General features: G+C 40.6%; 1 protein-coding gene across 1 annotated transcript in view; it reads right to left on the minus strand.

The window, feature by feature from the left end:
- LOC108278521 (synaptic vesicle glycoprotein 2C) overlaps positions 1–17,830 on the minus strand; it is a 42,185-nt gene extending 24,355 nt beyond the window's left edge. Inside the window, exons 1-2 of the mRNA XM_017491962.3 lie at positions 17,598–17,830; positions 7,782–8,499 (exon numbers count right to left, since the gene is read on the minus strand). Of these exons, the coding sequence (XP_017347451.2) occupies positions 7,782–8,364 (583 nt within the window). The 5' untranslated portion in view covers positions 8,365–8,499; positions 17,598–17,830. The remainder of the gene's footprint in view (positions 1–7,781; positions 8,500–17,597) is intronic.
- Positions 17,831–18,180: the final 350 nt, after the last annotated feature.

The raw sequence follows: 18,180 nt of genomic DNA on the forward strand, positions 1-18,180 counted from the left end.
AGAGGTAGAAATGCGAGCGCTGTCATTATGGTTCATAATTAGCCTCAACTTTTTTTTTGTACCTGCCCACAATATTTACTAAAAAAATTATTTCCTACAATATAAACAAAATAGTAGTGTCATTTAAATCACTTCGAATGAATAAATGGACCGTGAACATGAGAATTCCATGAGCTTCATATCTGACCGCTCGCCCGCATAAAAGTAAAAATGTCCTGCTCAAGCAACGCGTTCTTGAATCCTCTTAGATAGTTCTGCCAAGTTCTAAAAAAATATTATTAAATAGTGCTCCTGTTCATTCCGGATAATGTATTCGTATTCGGTTACATCCCTAGCGGAATCACGATGCACGGATGAACCAGATGTCGTTTTTCACGCCTTTTAATTGTCTTAGTGCTCAGTGGGAATACACGAACTGACACAGCATCTCATCCAGTCCAGCAGATACATTACAAAGATCTGACACGGGCTCATGGTGAACCCGCCTCCGATACGACCTCTTCATCATATTTGTTCTGACTGTGACTCATATGATGTATAACGTCCACGCTTCGATATTGGGTCTCACTGAAGCAGATCTTCTGGATGATGCTGTGAGTGCCAATTTTCAGAAAGGATACCCTATAGTCGAGTGGAAGACAGGGTCTTTGAGAGATTTTTGGAGTCTAGTGGGGATGAAGATGCCCTTGTATGAGATGAGCACCTCATTCACACGGATTCCATGCATCCAAAAAGCGTTCTTCATAACATCAAACGTATTCATTTATTAATATTATGAGCCCTGCCCCCAAACTAGCCGAGGATCGTTTCTGAGTGCGGACTTCTATTGGCTGATATCAACATTAACCTTATATTTTCACCGAATACCATTCAAACCCCAAACACACCTTGTATTATTACCTAAATGTGAGGAAAGTACTAGTTTTAGTTTCCACCTAACAGTGGACGTCTCATGGACGTCTCTGGTCAGGGTCAGTTGCTGCTCACAGTGTTGTGTTTATTCTTCACCTGCTTTTCTCTAATGATCAGTTATTCAGTATACACACACACACACACACACACACACACACACACGATAAACCCACTGAACGCTCCCCAGCCAAGACACTAATAAAAATGCTAATTTGTGCTAAGGAAAGGAGGACCGATCGTTTGTCGTCCATTTCCTCCACCACAAAGAAACGCACACTCAGATCTCTCTCGCTCTCATTGTGCTCCCGTAATGTTCTGATGCTTTCCGAAGCCTCTCTGATGGAAGCTGATATGCAGAAAGCAGTCCGTGTTATCTTCTCTTGCAGGCATGATGGGGAAAGGCAGGTGATTCATTACAAGACGACAAAGAGAGAGTGCGGCGCTACTACACACACACACACACGCGCACGCATGCACACTCCAACACCACTGCTAGAGCTAAACGATCCATCAGAGAGATGTTGCTCCAACCCTCTAATGCCCGAAATAATCTACTGTAACCGAGAAACCACATACTCGTCGTATTAATTCAGCGAAGTTAGCTAGAGGCTAGCACACTTAAAGGGACGAGTGCATTTCTCTTCCTCTGGATGGAAACTCAATAGTGCTTGTCGCTAGCAGACCTCATGTCCCCTGCATGATTTCAAACATATATGCTTCAGCATTTTCCATCTCGATTCAATCAACCATGTATGCATTTTATCATAATGTAAATGATAAAAAGTGCGTTATTATGAACAGCATCAAGGAAGATGGTTTATTAAATGCTAAATGCTAAAAGTGTGTATAAAAGTGTAAAAGTGTAGCATATATTATGCTACGGAAAGGACAAAATGCGTAATTCGGCTTCTGCTTCATTTATTTTTAAGTTTAAAGTGACTTCTTTCTCACTCGGTCAACCTTTCTGCATCTAGCTAGCATTATTAGTGTTTTTGTCAATGCGGTGTTTAGCACAGCAATTTATTTGCATGCGGTCATGGTGAGTAGTTCAACCGCGCATTCTTATTCAAAAGCTGCAAATTAGCAGAGCTGCTAGGGAAGCAAAAGGAATTCACAAAGCTCTTCGACAGTCATTACAGACATTTATGCGCAGCGCTATAAAATCTAGGCTCCTGTTTTTCACCTGTAGCAGAGCTAGCTGTAGTTAGCGTAAACATTATAGTTTTTCAACTCAAAGTGATAACCGTGTCGCCTTATGAACGTTGTGCTGCTGTTTGTTAACAATATATTGCTACGCTAATCAAAAAAAACATAAATCTAGCACACCAGAACAGCAACTGTGGCTTCCTGTGAGAGCTGTGGTCCTGGAAATATCTACGAAATACACCACTGCAAAGGTTTGGACCCATTCGTGTTTTTCTGCAGCTAGATATAAAGCGTAGTGAAGAATATACAGTAGTTCTTGAGTCTACCCTAATTACCTGACATATCATTAGTGTCTCCTGTATAACAAAAAGTACGATCAAGCTAACAGATAGCAAGCGTAATTGCGTTCCAGGCTAATGTTAGCATCCTAGCGCGATCCAAAGACTGTAGAAAGGAGTTTCAGTTCAGATCCAGGCCAGAAGCTGAGAGTTCTGCCGACTGCCATCGCTATTAGCGTCCTGCTGATGTGTATGGGATGTAGTTATACTGAGTCAATGAAGTGTGCAAAGAGTAATGCATAAAAGAGAGAGGAGAGCTATCAGTGAGCGCAGTCTCGTCGAGATGATCACTCCTCAGAAGGTCACGCTCAGGTTAATGCTCTTGTTTGCAGACTTTCTGCATTTGGAGACTCAACAAGGACAGGTCCTGTTCTGGATCTTTAATACACACTGGATGAGTTTCAGAACTTGTCTTGTTTAAAATATTAGCAGAAATCAGTCAGTCAGGGCATGTACAGTATGGTGTTTACTATCTGTATCTTTACACTGGCAATACGAGTAGCTAACACAGCTTAGCTACATGCAAACTCCATGTCTAAATCGTCACACAGTCACCTCACACCTTATGGTGTGAAGCTTTCCATTATCAATAAAATGGACGATTGAAAACGGAAACGTCAATGATAAATGGAAAATGGCATTAAAACTGGTGCTGCGTCTCAATTCGCCCACTTATTCTATGCACTTAAAGTGTGCACTCTTTTTGTGAAGAAAAAGTGCATACTTTTGAGCGTGTAGCAAAAGAGTATGCAAGTACTGGGACGTACTAACAAACACGTCACGTAACAGAAGAGAACGTTGTTGCCTAGTCACCGTAAACAAACACCTCATTGCATTTCAGCTGTTCTTTATTCATTATTCCTTACGTAATAATTTATACTATATCGTTTAGTTTATATTCTCTTGATGCATTTTTTTCCACATTTCATTTACACCTCCCTAAAATGCATCCTTGAATTTGGCGAAGCAAACGGTCACAAAACTCCTCCAAGGAGTTGTGGGCAAATGTTACCTGGAAAAGTGTCCACGGATCATCACTTAGAAAATCTACCTGAAACATTAGATCATCCAGGTACCATTGGGACACTCGTTTCAACACACTACGATTTGGGATGCGCTCGTTCTAATCTCGGATTCTATTTAGGGCGGATTGAAGATGAATTGAGACGCTGCACGAATCTTTTTTTTTTTTAACGGTAATTTTAACGTAAACTTTGTGAGAGGCATGGCCTGAAGTTTTAAAGCCAGATGTACTGTATGTTCGAAGTGATTCGTGTTTTCTATACCAGCAGCTCTGACTCTAGTTCAGGCTACAAGTCAAATCACAGGTTTACGTTAATGCGCTCGTTCTAATTCAGTCCAATTCAATTCAGTTTGCCTTGTATAGCGCTTTTAACAATGGACATTGTCTCAAAGCAGCTTTACAGAAACATGTAAACACAGGATACAGATTTTAAGTGTGTGAATTTATCCCTATTGAGGAAGCAGGTGGTTACGGTGGCGAGGAAAATCTCCCTAAGATGATGAGGAAGAAACCTTGAGAGGAACCAGACTCAGAAGGGAACTCATCCTCATCTAGGTAACAACGGATAGTGTGAAAATAAAAGAAAGTTCATTATGGTGTTTATATGAAGTCTTCGTTGAACTAGTCCACTGTTCACTAAAGGAGACCTGATTTCAAAACTGTATGTGGTAATTGAAGTCCTACATCCACAGCAGCAACCGTAGTCCCAGCAAGAAGGTCTAAAACCATTTCCATGGTACTTCAAGTGGTACCATCCTCAGCAATCTCCAGGCTGTAGCCTCCAGTTGATGATACATTTTATTTATTTATATATATATATATATATATATATATATATATATATATATATATATATATATATATATATATATATATATATGTATGTGTGTGTGTATATAGTTTCCTAATTATAAACAGATCAAATAAACAAACGTCTGTGACAAGATGTATATTTAACATTTTTTGGAAGGAGTCTCCAGCGTCAGCGCTTTGTAACATTGTAACAGCAAGAGATAAAGTTCTTTCTTGAACTTTCCAGACACGGGAAATTCTTTACAACAGAGGTGTTTAGTGATAACGAGGAATAACTTGTGTCACGGAGGATCCAGAAGAACAAAAGGTAACTAAAAATGGATATTAAAAAAAAAAGTACGACATATATGCTCTGATATAAAAATAAATGAAACATTTCCTGTGTGCTGATTATTGGAAAATAATCTCCGCTTCATTCATTTTCCTATAACAGCATGACCCCAAGTGTTTCATTTCATTCCTCCATTATTCAGCTGTTTTATGAAACGCTTGAAGTATGAATGATATTGCTGAGCCAAACACTGCTGTGTCACTCTCTTTCTGCCCCTTTTTATTGCAACAATAAAGAGAAACTGTTGTTTTTTTCCCCTCGTTACAGCTCACTGGGTCTATGAGAGGCTCTATTTATTAATTAAACTCGGCTCAGCACGCATAATTAGTTCCTGCTGCAATAACATATTCCCCGACATCTATACAGTCTCCTCGGAATATGACTTGATGGCAGACGGAAACATTTCACCGACTCTTTGCGAATCCCTCGGATCATGCCGGTCCCACTAGAGTCTAAAGAGAGAGCGAGTACCATGTACCAGTCATTAAAAAGGTACATTTTGTTCCCTAATTTACAACCAATGTCAGAGTACTCCCGAAGTGCCTTACGATGCAGTTTTGTAGCTTAAATGAGCTTAAGAGGTACACTACATCCACTTTTTTTTCCCGATGAAAGAAATAGACTAAAGGTACAAAATCTACCCTCGAGGGGAACACTACGGTGACGAGAGTTTGTACCCGGTACTCATTTTCGGAGACTGTAGCCGCTGCAAGTTTGCCTGATCCGAGCCTGTCTTTCTTGAACATTTTTAGGCAGTAGAAGCAAAATGACAGCATCGTTATTATAACGCGAGCAAACGTGACTGCGTTTCTTTTATCATTTGCGACGCGGAAACAATCCGAGAACGATTTTGATCAGAAATAAAACTTTGCTATAAAACATCTTTAGCTCAGTCGGATATCCGTTAGCGCATGCACTGCATTATGAACCTGATCTAATCTAAGAAATAGGATTTGGATAGGGGATTGATAAATGTACTGAATAAACAACATACTGAGAAGTTGATTATTTTCCTATAACGACGTGTCCCAAAACGCTTCACACCACAGCAATATGACAATGAGTTTTATATTTGAAGAACAGCACGTCATACTTTTTATCCGTTTATAATTACGCCGTGGAACGAGTCAGTTCCTGTTCTCACGGACATAACAGATTTGGAAGCAGGAAACTGGTGTGACACTGGAGACTCCTTCCATAAATGTCAAATAAACTCTTCACTCTTCACCATATTGGAACGATTAGACATTTTTCTAAGTTAAACAAACAGTGTGCTTTTAACTTGTTTATACTGCCCACTTTATTAGGAACACCTGTACCCCTGCATGTTCATGCAGTTACATAATCAGCCAATCATGTGACAGCAGCACAATGTAATTAATAAATAAATAAAATCATGCAGGAACAGGTTAAGGTTAAGGTAATGTTGACATCAAACATCAGAATGAAGAAATTTCCGATCTCTGTGACTTTAGCCGCGGCACGGATGTTGGTGCCGTACAGTATGGGCTGATTTGAGTATTTCAGAAAGCGCTGCTCTCCTGGTATTTTCACACAAGTCTGTAGAGTTTACACAGACTGGTGCGAAAAACCAAAAAACACACTGATACTCTGAAACTCTGATGAAAAACAACAAGAAAAAGGTTTGATTGATGAGAGAGGGTCAGAGGAAATTGCCAGATTCGTTCAAGCTGCCAGGAAGGATAGAGTAACTTACTGTATATAATCACTCTTTACAACCGTGGTGAGCTGAAAAGGATCTCGTAATGCACAACACGTTGAAGCTTAAGGGGAAAGGGCTACAATGGCACATTAGGTTCCACTCCTATCATCCGAGAACAAGAATCTGAGGCTCATCAAAACTGGACAGTGATTTACAGCTCGAACTGCTATAGAAAATGAATCAAGCCATTCTGACCAATCAGATTTGAGGATTCAGCAGCGCTGTGGATAGAAAGAGTAAAAAGTGCTGGTTTTTGCTGTAAGTCAGCGTTGACGAAACGTCTTCGCAAAGCGAGCCAGCTGTTCTCCTCAGAGGAGCCCTAGAGCTCAGTTTTCTGATTTCATGCCCTGATGCTTTCTGCCACTTTCCTCTCTCTGTCTCTCTCTCTTTCTCTCTCTCTCTAAAAGCACAGAATGCATACACAGTTACTCAGCAGCTTCAGCGAATCAGACGCTGACACGTGGAGTGTGAGTGCGTACTCCGTGTGTGTCCACGTGTCTTCCTGCAGTGAACACCAGAGACGAAAAGAAAAGTGCACGGATGAGTCGGGTTCAGACGGAACGAGTCCGTTTGTCTCCTTCTCTGATGGAGAGGGAGAGAAAAATCACAACACTGATGGTTTTTGCTGCAGAGACACAAATCGTCTGGTTTCTCTCAGACCGTACACAGTATATCTCCACCTGTCCCTCTAATATGTGTTGGAATACTGTGTGTTTGAGTTTGTGTGCATGTGTGTGTGTGTGTGTGTGTGTGTTGAGGTTTTGTGGCTGCTTAGCTGCAGGCGTAGATTTTATGTTAAAAAAACATTGAATGAATTGATTTTCAATTCCCACACAATTCAGTTTATTAGGGAATAAAATAATGACCTACAGGTCTCCATTTGAGAAAAGCATGCAACAGGATGCTGTACCCAGGTGCACGGGTGTGAAAATAAGGATATTCATGTACACACACACACACACACACACACACAATCACAAACAAACCCAATATAACACTACCCACTCATGTATTCATACTGTACCTGGTGCCATGACAACACACTTTCTATTCTATCCCAATGAGATTTCTGTGCACACACACACACACACACACACACACACACACACAGAGCTATGTCTCTTCTGTTATTGTATATATTAATCATATTAGAATCCAAAACAGGAACTTATTCAGGAACTCTGTAGTCTGTACTCTGTTACATGATTAAAAACATCTGTCTGCTGGTTTAACCTGCAAATTCTTCTAAATATGTTGGACTCTGTGTCTAAAACCGACTACTTTTCATCTTTATTGGAACGGGGAATTGAATTAAGTGAGAAGCAAAACGCAAAAAACACTGACAATACACCTGTAACATGCAGATTTTCTGTGCTTTGAATGCATGCAGGTTTGCACAAGACTTAATGTGTGTGTGTGTGTGTGTGTGTGTGTGTGTGTGTATGTGTGTGTGTGTGTGTGTGTGTTGTCGTGTGTTCATGACCTCACACTCACCCAGCCACCCTGCTCCTGAGTTGGGCACACACATGTCCGTCTCGGCGCTTGGCAACACGAACCCGACAACGAAAACCTCCACACCGTCAGACATGAGCGCCAACCCCAGCACGAAGAAGAGCTGCCACTGGAAGCGCCCGTGTCCGCACTCCTGGATGATCAGCTCATACTGCTGCGCTAGCTCCTCCTCCTCCGTCTCTCGCTCTTTCTCCAGCTCTTTCCTGTCCTTCGCCCCATCTGATACCGGCCGGCCCAGTGCCACCTGTCCGTCCCCGGCGCCAGGCACACCCTGGTACTCTCCCTCGTAGATCTCATCTTCGTCGTCATGGCCTTCGGTGGCGTCGCTGGATCCTTCGTCGTCGTCGTGTTGCTTCGCCTGTCCATCCTGGTAGCAGTAGAGGTCGTTGTCTCCGCCGTCGTCTTCGTCGTCGTTTTCAAAACGGTGATACGTGCGGCCTGAGTACTCATCCGTCGCACGGTCTATGGCTTTATTGACTTTCTTGACCGCATGCCGTTTGGCTTCTTTGGCGATATCACGAGCGCCACGGGTGAGAGAAGGTCTCTCTCTGTATGTGTTCTCCATTTTTACTGCGGTTTAAACGACTCAAATTTAAAGCAAAAGACAGTGCTACGTCAGTTTAGAACGTAAAGTTCGACGTCCTCTTTACTTGAACCCGAGGTGAGGGTCGGATCCATCCAAAAGAGCCAGAGATACACGCTGGGAAGGAGACAAAAAGGAAAAGGGGTTATATTTACAGTACTGACCGGAACACTAATAAAATGCAAAAAACCCAAACGAGTTTGGATGAAACTGTCTTCATAGTCGTGATATAGCACAAAATGTGGAGCCAACCAGTATTTCACAGGACCAAATACTGATAAACATATGGGGGGCGGGTTTCCAAACATGAACCATCACTGCTAGTGTAGCAGATTCTCTGTCGTAGCCAATCAGAAGCATGTATATAAATTATTTAGCTCATCAGACCCGAGACTAGCTACAGGGCTACAGACATGACCTCAGAAAGGTCACAGATTTTCATTGACAGAATATTTAAAGACAAACGGACGGAGAAGTGTGCGCTTATTCTCCACGTCAGATTCAAAACGGTCGCATGTCATCTGTTCAGTACAGTACGGAAGCCCTAAGAATCCATACATTATTATTTTTCTTTCTTTCTTGTTTTCTGGGGATCGTGACTTCACGCAATCCCGCAGCGTCATGGATGAACGGATTTGTTTTTACTCCGATCAGGGACTCGCTCGAGCCGAAATAGCTCTGTGTCCGTCGGTGATCGAACTTCCAGACCCGTTCATAAGGCGCGAGATTTTCGCTTGATAAAATTACGTCACGAGAAAACAACTTTTCGTTACGTCGAGATCACGAGAAAACGACTTTTGTTGTGTGGCGATCACGAGGAAAAAAAAAAAAGAAAACAAATAAATAACAAGGCCTCTTAAGGCTTCTGTAGTTCAGAGTACATGACACTAGACCAAAGTAACGACGTAAAAATGCACCAGTGCGAAACAAAAAATTGTTGTTTAAGTTATATATATTAACGATTACGCTTTAAAAGGTAACTGCTGTCACCATTCAGTTATCTTACATGATTAAGCAACTCGACCTTTACAAATTTTGTTTGAATATCCCTGATCTAGAAAGTGGCCTGGGGTGATGTCCTGCCAGCCCAATCGCCACTCCACGTCCACAGCCCGTAAAATCACACATATGTTATTAAGCACCAGCCAACAATGGCAAAATAATCCCGACGGTGTCAAATCTGATCAACGTTTCATTCTGGTATATCGATATTCAGTATCAGAACGCTACATCCCTGTTAGTTAAGTGCTTAAGATGGTGTCACTCGGCTAGTTGATGAGCTTACTCAGTTTCCGAGCTGAATGAATCATAACGGCGTAGCAGCAGATTAATACGATACGACGGACATTTTTTTTAAAACTCCACCCCCTTTTTTTCAGCCCGTGTAACTCTACATCATTGTAACTCTACAGCAGTTTCTGTACAGTGAGAGCATGAGCGTGAGTCACACCCTGAGTCCGATGTGTGAGCTTTGACGCAGTAATCACACCTTTAGCGCCTCTAAGCCTCGCCAATCGACAACTACTCATTAAAGCCTCCCCTGCCGTGTTTGATGAATAATTAATGATTTATTAAATTAGCTTCAGTTAAGTGTTATTTAATGAAGATTGAAAGGCTGTAATGTAAAATTAAGTCAGGTTCACTGCTGCATTATTTAAAAAAAAAATAATTTGAACGTGGGGGATTCCACATTTCAGCGATTGCGGTGACATTTGTGTCTTGCAAAGATTTTTTTTGTTGTTGTTAAAAAGGCCCAATATTTCCATCACTCAGATGCACCAGACCACCCCGTTACCATGACAACCACCCGACATGAATGAGGGGCAACTCCTGTTGCTAACATTGTCAACCAAGATAAAAGAGAGACAGAGCAGAAGCCAGAAGATGAAAAGAACGTCAGATGGAGATGCGGAGATGTACGAGGCGTTAAAACGAGCAGAAAATCACGCTGAAAAGATCCAGATTTAAAGCTCCAGCGTCACACAGAGGCCACAACAGGTGACACTAGCGGTACTCTTCAGCATCTTCTCATCACTGATGTTGTGTTTATTGGTTGAAAGTTTCGTCTTTGGCAGTAGTGGCAGCTGAGTTGTAGACAGTTTCTGATTTGGGATTTATTTTTTTGCATAAAGTCTAATTTACAGTTTTCCACTTGCCATAACATGCCATAACATCTTTAGCTTTTGTTCTTTTTGCTAACAAATAATAGAATTCCATCTCCATTGTTCTCTATTGTTATTCTGTCCTACTTTTAAATATACCATTATGTTCAAAACGGTGCTATTGCTGAGGTATATGAGGAATAACACACTTATGGCGTGACGTTTTAGGAACATTATGTTATAGGTGGTGTGATAAAGCACCATTGTCAATGTTACCATGCAAAAGTTGATCATTTTCCTTTAACAGCACGTTCTGAAGTGTTTGTTCTTAAACCGTAGCAATCTGCCAACTATTACAATCGTTTTTTATTCTCCCATGTACGTTCCATTCCGCCGGTGGAATTTAAATCGACTTATCGGACATTTTCAATCGGTATACACAGACGAGTTAAGTCTGATAATAGATGAATCAGCACACTTGGGTTTCTGTGCGTAGAGTATCGTGACTCTGTGTTTAGCTGCTGGTGAGCAGGGAGATGGGAAAGGGGAGGGGTGTGAGCCCCCTGCTGGGAAAACAATTCACACCTCTCCACAATAACCTTGGTAACCTTTTTTGATAGTAAACCACTGCCACAATAAAATGATAACATTTCACATACCTAGTAAGCTAGGTCAAAATGATGAAACAATACAAATTCTTAAAGCCCCGAGTGTCTACTTTCATATGAGCCTTTAACGATGTGTAAACTCCTCGGTCCTGAAGACTTTCCCGTGGAAAACTACAGTGTTTAGTTTCAAGAAGAAGAAGAAGAAGAAGAAGAAGAAGAAGAAGAAGAAGAAGACAAGACTATATCACTTTTAGTTTTTCAGTAAAATTCTGCCTTCCAGTTTCCTTTCAGTTTTCCAGTTTTCCTAAAATTCTGCCTTCCAGTTTCGGGAGGCGGAGCCTAAAGAGTGGAATGATACGCTATTGCTCTGAGGAAAAAAGTGATTCCGCTTGATCTGTCTGCTTGCTGTCAGAATATCACCACAGCCACTTTTGACAGTCCCCATGACCCTAAAGTCACATAAACTAAGACATTCAGCAGACAGTGTGTATGCTTTGTCTCTTATTTTACACACAATCACTGTGTGTGTGTGTGTGTGTGTGTGTACTACTCCCAAATAATGCTCTAAATAAAGTTAGGCTGAAAGAGTAATTTGACATAACCCCGCTTGCTCACTCGCTTACTCGGAGGAGGACGTCTGAACCGCCGGGGAACACAAACATGTTTTCAAAGACGACAGCTCCAGTGAAGCTGCGCTGGTGCAATGCAGCACACATTTACACACAGCTACACACAGACACAACTATACACACACACAACAGAATATACAGACACAACTATACACACAAACACACAACAGAATATACAGACACAACAATATACTCAAACACAACAATGTACACAAACACAACAATACACACAAACAACAATATACACCAACACAACAATATACTCAAACACAACACACACAAACACAACAATATACTCAAACACAACAATGTACACACAAACAACAATATACAGAAACAATAATATACACAAACACAGCAATGTACTCAAACACAACAATATACTCTAACACAACAATGCACATAAACACAACTATATACACAGACACAACAGTGTACACAAACACAACAATGTGCACAAACACAAAGAAGTACACAAACACAACTATATACACAGACACAACAATGCACACAAAACAACAATATACACAGACACAACAATGTACACAAACACAAGAATATGCACAAACACAACAGTATACACAAACAACAATGTACACACAAATGTAATAATGCACACAAACACAACAATCTACCCTGACACAACAATACACACAAATGTAACAATACACACAAGCACAATTATATACACAAACACAGCAAAGCACATGCATACATTTATCCTGCTCCCTTACACACACACACACACACACACACACACACACACACACACACACACACACACACACAACTAAACTTTTTGAAATTCAATTACAATGATGAAGTGTCCTGCTTTCATAATCCTCACCCATGAAAGAGAGAGAGAGAGAGAGAGAGAGAGAGAGAGAGAGAGAGAGAGAGAGAGACAGACAGACAGACAGACTCTGAGAAATCGAGAGAATGTGATAGAGAGAATGAGAGTGAGAAAAGGGGATGGAAAATTATCTTACAGAAAATAGCAAATAATTAACTGTTAATTATAATAATCACCTTACGTGGAGAAAAATGTCAATTCTATGTTGGCTCATTATACAATTTACTTATTAATTAGTTGCATTTTAGTAAATCGATAGAAAACCTTTTTTTTGTTTTAGTGCCGTAGGTTTTCTTGAAACCTATTCTGTGACCACACCTTTCCTTTACTATTCCTTTCTTTCTGTCACTTATTCCTCCTTTTCTCTACTGCTCTGCTCTGAGTAATCGCCAACACTCAGACGGTCACAGACAGTCTACACGTGTGTGTAGGTCATACGCTCAGCCTGCACATTACAACCGTACAACAACCTCTATAACTATTGGAACTGAGAATGCTAGCAAACCGGTACAGTCATGCTAGTGTCTTTTAGCCTGGATAATACTGTACATGAACAATAACCCAGCATTTAAAAGACTCCACTCTCTGTAGGAGGGTGTTAGCGGGTGGTGTGTGAATCTTTTCCTCACACAAACAGGACGAGTTTCTGATTTGGACCTGTTCTGAGGGAAAATAAAAAACGGTTTTCTAACAACGCCGCTGTCACGGGCCACTAGAGTCACCGCTGACCCTTCCATTAATCATGGGACGCAAAAAAAAAAAAACCCCACCCTGCTACAGGACACAGAGGACGCGGGATTACACGCGAACACGATCCATCACAATGTCTGCTGCGAATATGGATAGAAAAGACTTGGTTGGTTAGCTAAAAATAGTCCAGATTAAATGTAAAATAAAGTAAATTATTAAAACAATGATCATTTGAACCAGCGTTGCTTCTGTCGTAAACAACGTCCATAAGGTTTCTTAATCTTTGCATGATTTTTACACAAGAATTATACACACTTACACATACACACACACACACACACACACACACACACACACACACACACACACACACACACACACATTCACACACTATGGACAATTTGGAAATGCCAATCAGCCTACATCAGCCTACACGTGTCTTCGGGAGGAAACCGGAGCACCAAGAGGAAACCCCTGAAGCACATGGAGAACATGCTAACTCCACACACGCATGTTAAATAAACATCTCCTTACATCAAACTTCACCATATCAACAGTTATACCTTTCGTAATCCGTTTAAGTCCCTGTGAGTGAGCTGTTACTATAGAAACGATAACGTATTTGAACGAGCGCATTATTATAAACCTGTGATTTGCAGCTGTGCTATTGTCTGAACTGCTGCTATAGAGAATTAATCAACACCTTCTGGCCAATCAGAATCCAGAATTCAGCAGCGCTGAAACTCGTGCACTCAGGCAGAACCATGTCCTAGAGCAGTATGATGATGGATAGCTGTAGGGACCCCCAGCAGCTGCAGCTGTGTGTGTGTGTTTGTGTGTGTGTGTGTGAGTTTCACAGCCACAGTAAGAAAAGCCATAAAGACAACATACAGACAGAAGGAAAGCAATAATAAATCATCATTTTTTTCCTTTAGAGCAGCTGATAACCTGATGCCATTTAACCTTTGACCTCTGCTGATTAAACATTATCGTGTTTGTGACAAAGCTGATCATTTTCTCTGCGTTTGTACTGAACGAGTCAGAATGTGAAAAGTGTGATTTTGCAAGTTTCCCCTTATAAACTAACACTGTACTGAGAAAATACCAGCTTTTATGAGGAGGCTGTGTTACCATGATAGCTCCTGATACAGGGTTAAAGGTCACGACCACTGAAGCAGTGCTGAAGCAGTACTGGCTAAGTGAGTATTTAATTTGAATATATAAATTTGTCTTTTCTGGTACTCTATGTCCTTTAAAGACAAATGAATCAGTTATTTTCCCACAAGATTTATTTATTTTCAGGTGCCACATTTTACTCATGATTCACTTATTTTCATGTGATTCAATTTTTACACGATTTATTTATTTTCATGTGCCACATTTTATTCATGATTCACTTATTTCCATGTGATTCATTGTACACACGATTCATTTATTTTTATATGATTCATTTTACACACGGTTCATTTATATTCATGTGATTCATTTTACACAAGATTCATTTACTTTCATGTGATTCATTGTACACATGATTCATTTATTTTATATGATTCATTGTACACACGATTAATTTATTTTTATGATTCATTTTACACACGGTTCATTTATATTCATGTGATTCATTTTACACACGATTCATTTATTTTCATGTGATTCATTGTACACACGATTCATTTATATTCATGTGATTCATTTTACACACGATTCATTTATTTCCATGTGATTCATTTTACACATGATTCAATTATTTTCATATGATTCATTTTACACATGATTCATTTACTTTCATGTGATTCATTTTACACATGGTGTTTTTTTTACACAACTCATGTATTTTCACATGATTTTTTCCACAAGATTCATTTATTTTCATGTGATTCATTTTACACACGAATCATTTATTCTCATCTGACACTTTTACACATGATTCATTTATTCTCACAAGATTCAATTATTTTCACGTGATCTTTCTCACATGATTCTATATTTTTTTACGTAAAATTTTTTTTCAGGCATTAGGTGGGTCAGATCAGAAAATATGTATATTCAGCATAGATTAATATCAGTCCAGAGTTTAAGGTCTGATCCTCAGTATTTGTCTGATGCAAATAAATATTCCATCCAATTTTAGCATCTTTCCATTATGCTTATTCCACATGAGCAAACGAATGAATTGAAACATAAACGTAGCAAACGTAGCGATTATCCATCACGTCAGCATGTTGTGCTTACGAGTGGAATGCAATAACTTTATATTTTATAATGATCATATTTGAGTGTGTGTGTTAGAGCAGGCACATTGCTGGAATTACAATGTCCTGCTGTAATAAAACCTTTTTGCTGAGCAGAGGAAATGAGGCTGTGTGATGGAGCTGGAAAGGCTGCAGTACATGGTTTTGCATTCGGTGCACCTCTCTCTCTCTCTTTCTCTCTCTTTCTCTCTCTCTCTCTCTCTCTCTCTCACTGGTAGAATGAGGGAAAACGCATCAATCACCATCCACCGATCTGACGCAAGCAGCGTCCCCTTAATGAAATTTCGGCTCTCCTCACTGCGCGTACACGGGAATCAATTTCTCCCCTCATCTCTCTCTCTCCCTCTCTCTCTTTTCTTTTGTACCTCTTATACTACAGTCCAGTGACAAAACATAAGCCTCATTCACAGAAAGAAAGGTACCAAACTTCTACCTTTAGCATGTACATGTAAATATAGCCTACTGTAGTCTACCTTCAAAATGATTTGAAGGTACATAAGGACCATTAATGTACCTTTAAAGCTTTAATCTAAACGTTTAAAGATCTATCACGGTATATTAAAACTTATAAATTTATAAAACATGGCACCACTCCAGTGACAAGGAACAGTGCCGTTTGGTGCATTCATTCCTAAAGTTAATTCAAAAGAAAGCCGAATGCAGAAACTGTAAGTACCTTTCCTTTTCACTGCTTATGGCACCCTCAAAGGTGCACTTTTTATATCTTTCACTTTTAAAAACTATTTAAGTGGACCTTATGACCACTGATAAACATTTAAAGCTTTACTCGAAATCTAATTAGAGCTACACTACATGCACATTCCCAGGTAAGAGATATACTATTGTTATTCATCCCAGCGACAAGGAAAAGTACAGCTTGTTAACTTTATTAATGAGAGTGTATCTATTTACAACGAGGCCGCAAAGTGGTACAGCGGGCCAAAAAGACAGTATTAAACTGTACTTTTCAGGGTAGTGACACTCTGTATTAGGGTGGTGTCCTTTTTAGTATCTATTTAGTACCCATCGTTCACCTGAAAGAGTAAATACAGGTACTAAACACAAGCATGTGATGGTATCCTCAAGCATACACCTTTTTCCCCCCTTGTGTTTTAGCTGTAAGGGTAAGGGTCCATTTATGTACCTTAAATCATTATAAAAGCTACACTCTATACACATTTTGTACTTATGAAAGGTACAGCGGTACGAAAAGATACAGTTTAGTACTATTTTTTATGCGAGTCAGTATATGGGACAAAACGGGTTGGCCAGGGGGGCAGGGTTATCCTCTCAGGGTAGTGATGCTGGGTACTAGGGTGGTACTCTTACAGGTATGTCTTCTGTATATTTTATGTATATCTACATTTCCAGTGAAAGATACAAATGCAAGGCACAGATCAGTAAATGGGAACAGAATAATTTTGGGGGGGGGGGGGGGGGGGGGGGGGGGGGGTTCAGAGTCAACCTGTCAGCAACCCCAAAAAACCATACACTCTCAAGAACAAATGTATTACACTGTACTTTTCTGCATAGTGACGCTTGGTGCTATAGGGTGGTATCTCCACGGGTATGATTTTAGTACGTAATGTTAGTGCGCACCTGGGAAAGTAAATCTAGTGCACCTTTGTGCAACTTGTATATCAATGGAGAAACATTCAAGGTTCAGTACAGTACCCTTTGTTCTCACTGGCAACGCTGTGTGGAAAGCGGTTCAGCGAACTCGGCACGCGCAATACGCACGCCAGTTCCTGTCAATCCGTTCAATAATGCTTAATAATCCTTTTTTTTTTTCTTTTTTTTTTTAAAGTTCCTCATAGAAAGCAATGCACAAAGTAATGCATGGGATAATGCACAGGATAACGCATGGAACGGTGAAGAAACCCGCTCCTGATCCCGCGTGCCGTGCGCATCACTAAAAGTCGTGACAGCTCTTAATGTGGCTTCCGCGCAGTTCACTTCTCACAGCAAACACTCGATTTCTTTCCTTCTTTCTAACATTACATCTTCATATGCGTTGAAAAAACACACACACACACACACACACACACACACGCACACACGCATAAATGACACGAACTTACCGGTGAAGGGGGTGAAAAGAAAAAAGAAAAAAGCAAAGCCGCGGGGATCCAGCAGAGCGCGCGCGTCCTCTCACCCGGTATTCCCCACGATATCCCACCACGGAAGAAGAGCTTTCTCCCCCTTTTCTTTCGGTCTATACTTCCTCCCCCGCGATGCAGTAAGCAGCTCCGCTGCAGCACTTGGAGAAAGAGGAGAGGAAATGACAGAGAGAGAGAGAGAGAGAGAGAGAGAGAGAGAGAGAGAGGTGGGGGGTAGGGGACGCAATCAGTAGTTGTATCCCTTTGTGTGTGTGTGTGTGTGTGTGTGTGTGTGTGTGTTTTATCAAGTCACGATTCTCTCGAGGCAACTTCGTGTGCACATAATAATAATAATAATAATTATTATTATTATTATTATTATTAATTACCCAGGAGCATCACCAGTATATTTCACACACACACACACACACACACACACACACACACACACACACACACACACACACACACACACGGATCGGTGTTTCCCAGTCAAGCCCGTGGAGTAGCCTACAGGTTAAACCCCTTCACTACACACTGTGATGTCTTTCACATCCATTTCATC

The sequence above is a fragment of the Ictalurus punctatus genome, chromosome 18 (genome assembly GCF_001660625.3).
Source record: "Ictalurus punctatus breed USDA103 chromosome 18, Coco_2.0, whole genome shotgun sequence".
Lineage (NCBI taxonomy): Eukaryota > Metazoa > Chordata > Actinopteri > Siluriformes > Ictaluridae > Ictalurus > Ictalurus punctatus.